The sequence below is a fragment of the Lates calcarifer genome, linkage group LG21, assembly GCF_001640805.2.
Source record: "Lates calcarifer isolate ASB-BC8 linkage group LG21, TLL_Latcal_v3, whole genome shotgun sequence".
Classification (NCBI taxonomy): domain Eukaryota; kingdom Metazoa; phylum Chordata; class Actinopteri; family Centropomidae; genus Lates; species Lates calcarifer.
In genome coordinates this window covers 1,519,682-1,525,681 of record NC_066853.1, presented here as the reverse complement: position 1 = coordinate 1,525,681, position 6,000 = coordinate 1,519,682, and the positions used below count along the sequence as shown (strand labels likewise).

Below are 6,000 nucleotides of genomic sequence, written 5' to 3'. Positions count from 1 at the left end.
CCACCTCAGTTTGTGGTTTTTTCCCCGAACCAGACTCAACTTAAAGTTCTGTCGTTTTTTTCTCGACTAAATTTCTGAAAATATGTCTTGGTCAAAGCTGAGTTCTGTGTGAAGGTGTGAGATATAAATGTGGAGGTGGAGGTGGCGGGCATATGGACGTCCTCACTTGTCTCCATGAAACACCAGCAGCCTGCTGCCAGATAATACACACAGATCTACTTTAATACAAAGAAATCTCATATTATTCTGCCCATTACGTAAAAGGATGAGATTATCGATACGCAGATTAATGAGCGCCCAATGGTGTTCCAGCGTTAACGCCCCGCCCTCCGCCCTCATCATCCAGATAAAAATAGAAAACCCCACAATGACTTGCAGTTTAGTTGTTAGATTTTAGTCTTTATTGTACTATTTTTTTTCTTGACAATTTGCTAGCGGACATGTGAAAACTTGGACCAACAAAACATCATCATCATTATTATCATTATTATTATTTTTTAATTACAGCGTATCGTCAGACTGCGGTAACAGTGAGAAGATGTGTTTTTAAAAAATAAAACAGAGAAGAAAAAAGAAGAATTCAAACCAAACAGGAGAGAAGAAAAAAAAAGAAAAACATTTTGACTTTAATATTGGATGGTGGTTTTTTCTTTTTTTTTTCTTTTGTTTTTTAATTCATGTACACAATATAACAGTCTAAAAACATTAAACACACAGAGCTGAAGACATTGCAGTGTTGGTTGGGAAGTGGCAGTCCTCAGGGCAGTTTATATACTGTAGCAACATGGTCCTGCTGTACTGTCAAATATCTACTGGGATGGATGGGGAGGGAGGGAAGGGGGGGCGAAGGGGAGTTGAGGTGGGAGGGAGGGGGGGGGGTGGGGGGGGACTACAAACCAAAATGGCCGTCGATATAAAACTAAGTCTTTTTTTTCTTTTCTTTTTTTTTGTTCTTTAAATCCACCAATCAGGAGTCGGCAGAGACAGAGAGCAGAGTTTAAGTTCAATGAGGAGTTGGAGGAGGGGGAGGGGGAGGGGGGTTGAGGGAGGAGGGGGGAGGAGGAGGGGTGGAATGTCTCGATTTTCATTTTTTACATTTCTGCGTTTTTCTTTTCTCTCGTAGACAATATAAAATCTCACAGACAAGCAAAGAGAAAGAAAAATAAAAACACTGGATGTCGTGTGTGTGTGTGTGTGTGTGTGTGTGTGTGACGGAGGGGGATGGACGGATGATGGATGATGGATGATGGATGGATGGGGGGGCGAAAAGAAGGGCTTGAATTATTGCTTTCTGAGTAATTATTATTTTTCACTTCTCATCTACATGAGTTGCATCTCTCTCATTCTCTCAGTCTCTCTCTCTCTCTCTCTCTCTCTCTCACCATGATCTGTTAACACGTTTGTTCGGGAGGAAGGAGGAGGGATGAAGGGAGAGAGGGGGAGGACGGGGGAGGGAGGAGGAGGAGGAGGAGGTGAGGGGAAGGGAGGGAGGGGGGCGGGGCTCAGAGCTCCTTGCTCAGCGAATCCCGGGCAGTTCTAATCCTCTTTGTGTGGCCTCACACGTTTCCCGCCTTTTTGTCTGGTAAATGATAACAGAAGAGATCGAAAAAAAGTATTAAAAAATAGGTCTTTGGAAAAAGGAGAATAATAATAAACAGTCACATAAAGAGGGTTACATGGTGTGTGTGTGTTTAGTGGTTTAGTGCAGATGCCGCTCTCTCTAACGTGGAGTTAGTTTATTTCTGTTAAAGGACGCAACACAACAACAACAACAACAACGACAGTTTCATGAGAATATGACAAAGTGTGGTCACACTGTGGAGGATCAGCATCACATGATGAACAACAGGAAGACGCTCTGTCTGTCTGTCTGTCCCTTTTCACCCTCTACCTGTGTTTGTTTGTTTTCACTGGAAAGAAAAGATTTTCCCCTAACACCTGTCTGTCTGTCTGTCTCTGTCTGTCTGTCTCTGTCTGTCTGTCTGTCTGTCTCTGGGCGTCGGCTCTGGAGAGAGAGGAACAAACAGAGAGAGAGAAGTTAATCTGGTTCGTTGAAGGGGCTCTGTGACACTTTGATTTTGCTCACTAATCCGTTGATGGACTCAGCTCTTATTGATGTCTGCTAAACCAGATTTTCTCCTGCACTGCAAACACAGAGCTAACTACCTAGTTAGAGCTAGCAGCTAGCAGCTAGCAGCTGGAGGACCGACCAGGGTCCAGGACCGGCTCTGAAGCTGCTGCTGGTTTTAATCGGGAGTTGTGTTGGTCCACGTTGGCCCTGGTGTTTGGAAACATGAAGTATTTGGAGCGACTCAGCGTTTCCAGGACGAGTTAATGGTGCAAAATATTTCCTGAGATAATCATCATTTTAAAGAAGACGACTAGGAGAGGAGAAGAAGACTTGAACTATCTCTGTGTCGACTGTTCAGGGCCGGGTGGAAGACTGGTCCGCTCAGAGAGGACAATCAAACGTTATTTAAATTCAAATTACACATGGAAACATCAGATTTGATGGTGAGCACCTGCAGCCATGTTAACAAGCACATCACACTCCTGTGACCAGGACCTGAAGCTTCACTTTAAGTGAGTTTTGCAGGTGGATCTGTGCTGATTGTGTGCCGGGCTCTGACTGTGACTGTGATGTTGAAGAACCAGTAGAGGGCGCCAGGTTCACAGCTGTTTCAAGCTTTTTGTGCTTTTCTTCTTGAAAAAAGTGTCAATTAAAACCTGAGAGCTGCAGCACACAGTTCACAGTTCACTGAGTCAGTGTGTGATGAAGCCGCGTTCAAGAGTTACCATGACAACACGGTTACAACCTGGAAATAAAACCGTTTGCGCAAACGTCCGCGTCCTAGACACGACTCGGGAACCAACATGGCGCCGCGGCTGCGCAGTGAATCAAACACTATATACATATATATAAATATATATATGTGTACGAAATAAATAATACACAAACACGATCAGCTGCGTTATCCACGTCTCAAACGCTCCGCTCGCAGAAAACTGCGCTGTGCTGCGCGACAAATCAAACGCACCCTGCACCAACACCGGTCCTACCGCTGCGCGCGCATCCTGCTGCGTCACCTGACATCAAAACCAAAATCAAATGTTTGGAGCCGGAGGGGAAGAGCGAGTCGCTTGTTGTTAATGTCGGATTTATTTATTTTTTGCTGTTTTTTTTTTTTTTTTTTTTGGCGGAGTGATGTTAAACAAGAGCAGAGAGCGCGTGGGACACCTGTTGAACACCTGACCAACACAAACTGAGGCCACGTCCCTGTCCAGAGTCAGCGACCTACACCGGCTCCAGCAGACTGACTGCAGTAACCTGCAGCCCCGTCTCACCTGTCCACAAAGGTAAACACTCAGAGCTCCGCTCGGTTCGTTTGGTAAACGTTGAGGCGGGTCTGTGTGAATCAGAACCAGAGGAGAGCGTCCTGTTTATTTAATGTGAGAGTGAGAAATAATCGTGATCTCGATATTGATCGGAATAATCGTGATGATTATTTCAGCCATGATCGTGCAGCTCTGCAGGGTTCTGATTTAGACAGTCAAAGCCTAATGTGATGGATGTTGTGTTGTTGCAGCTGTTTTGACTAAAGTGGAAGCACCTACAGTGAAGAGCATCTCCTGTAGTAAAGGATGTGTGATGCTCTTCAGCCTGTGCTCAGTCTTATTCTCTTCCTGGCTCAGGTTCAGGCCTCAGGTGTTAAACAGAGCTCAGTTTTAGCAAAAGAGTGTGAGCTTCAAAGAGGCTGAGGGTAAACCGTGGCAGGAGCCGCGATGCTCTCCACCAGCATCTGCCGGGGCCGTGTGGTGGGATCAAAGCCGGACGTTTGCCGGACACCGAGCCTCACGCAGCACTTGAACGGAGAGGATAAATAATGGAGGAGAGAACAGAGCGGCTTCACCTCCTGCTGCTCGGCGTCCAGCAGCTCCCAGGTGGAGACGTGTGAAACAGGAAGTGAAGCGCTGGTGGGAAGGAGCAGGTACGCTCTGCAGACCACCTCCAGATTCAAACTCCCATCATCGGATTTCACCGAGACTGCAGCGAATAAAAGCTCAGATTCTGATGTTTCTATTAGCTGCCCTGGGAATCTGCTCTCACCACCTGAGTCCTTGTTATCGGTGGATGGTTTTGTTGTTCGTCTGTCCATGAACTCGACTTTCTAATGAAATTAGCAGATGCTTCTCTCTCTCTCTTTCTCTCTCCATCTCTCTCTCTCGTCTTTCAGGTTATTTACAGGTGAACAAACACTTATTTAACAACTACACTACATTTTCTTTAAAGGGATTTTGAATAACTGCATTATTTTCTCATGCAATCACCCAGAGGAGTCGACATGCCTGTGTATGTGTTTGTTGTGGCTTTGTTTGCGTGAACAGTTCCTCTAACATGCGTCTCTGTGAGTTAGCTTGTGCTAATGTGTGCGTCTTTAAATTTGGCACATTAAGTGTGTTTCCATAAACGTGTGTGTGTGTGTGTTCTTAGTATCTAATGTCGCCGTCGTAGCACCCGTTTAAACCGTTGTCGACACACAGCTCCCTCTCTAATTGGTCGGTTGCTGCTGACATCACGTTCTGAACGATGGCCACCGCTGCCTCGCGAAGATCCCTCTTCCTCATCTCCTCCTCCTCCTCCTCCTCCTCCCTCTCCCTCTCTCTCTGGTCACCACCGTTCTGTGGAGACTCTGCCTCCCCTCCTCCCTCCCCCTCCTCCTCCTCCCTGCTAATGGCTAATGCTAGCTCAGGTTGTTGGCAGCTGCTATCGTTTGTTAGTGCTGGTGCTTCCTGTTGTTGTCTGTTGTTAGAATCTCCTTCTTTGCTGCTGCTGTTTTGTGGCTCGTCAGAGTCCCGGTCGGCGTGCTCTAACTCACCGCTGTTCACCGCCGCCGTGGCGTTGATGATCTTGGCGTTGGCCTCCTCTTTTACCCCCCCCGCCTCCTTGCTCTTCTTCACGGGGCTGCTCCCCGTCGTCTTCTCCTCCTCCTGGTGATTGTGTGTGGCGTTCTCCTCCGCCGTGCCGTTGGAGCAGCCGTTCTCTCCGTTGGTCACCGGGGCTTCGGCCGGCGTCTTCTCCGCCTCCTTCTCCTTCTCCTTTGCTGCCTCCCCTCCGCTCTCCTCCGCCGGCGTCTTCTCAGCCGCCGCTTCTTTGTCATTGGTCTCCTCGGCCGCTGTGGCAGGAGCCTCGCCGTCGGCGCCTCCTTCCTCCGCTGCCTCTCCTCCCTCTCCTCCCTCTGCGGCCTCCTCCTCCTCCTTGGCGCCCTCGCCCATGTCCACGCTGGTGGACTTGCCCTTTCGCAGGATGAAGTTCTTCAGGGAAACCGCGCGGCCGAAGTGCGAGCGCTTGGCCTTGGCCGACTTGCCGTCTTTGGCCTCCTCTGCTGCTCCTTCCTCACCTGCAGGAGGAAGAGAGTTCATAGTTAAAGCTTCTGTATGAATAATGACATTTTCATTGATTACCTCTGGAAAATCTGCCACTCAGGAGCAACAGCGCTCCTCCCTGCAGGATGACCATTAATAGGCGTTAGGATTTCTGAGCTCTGGTTGGATCAGTTTCATTAGAAGCTACGGCTTCGTTCAGCAGCTAGATTTGATTAGAATATAACAAAGGTGGAAAAAACCCACAACTCTGTATTTTTATCCACTCTGAAGCAACTCTGCCTGAATAATCAGCTTCTCATTTGTGTTTTGAAGATGAGCTCTGCTCTTCACAGGAGGAAATAAGGAGAAACTGAGTTTAAACCAGTCTCCCGTTTTTAAAGAATTACAGGTATTCTCCATCAGCTAACAGTGAGCCTCAGATTTGCTCAGTTTCGTCCAGGGTTCAGTGTTTTGTGCAGCCAGGAGCCGAAATAACCTAAATTTAGTCTTTACTGTTGACTGAAGCTACAGTGTGATTTGAATTCCACATCAGATGTTGAATATTTTATTTGGGAGAATGTTCAATTACATTACCTCCTCCAGAGTTAGCAAGCCACTGACTTCAGTCTGAGCTCC

The 6,000-nt window shown here is 47.4% G+C and overlaps 1 protein-coding gene across 3 annotated transcripts in view; it reads right to left on the bottom strand.

Moving 5' to 3' along the window:
- Positions 1-876: 876 nt before the first annotated feature.
- Positions 877-6,000, bottom strand: part of si:ch211-137a8.4 (uncharacterized abhydrolase domain-containing protein DDB_G0269086) — a 28,830-nt gene continuing 23,706 nt past the window's right edge. For all 3 annotated transcript variants that reach the window (XM_051065605.1, XM_018685267.2, XM_018685268.2), the window contains 2 exons: positions 4,878-5,399; positions 877-1,579 (listed from right to left, as the gene is read on the bottom strand). In XM_051065605.1, the coding sequence (XP_050921562.1) occupies positions 1,557-1,579; positions 4,878-5,399 (545 nt within the window). In that variant the 3' untranslated portion in view covers positions 877-1,556. The remainder of the gene's footprint in view (positions 1,580-4,877; positions 5,400-6,000) is intronic.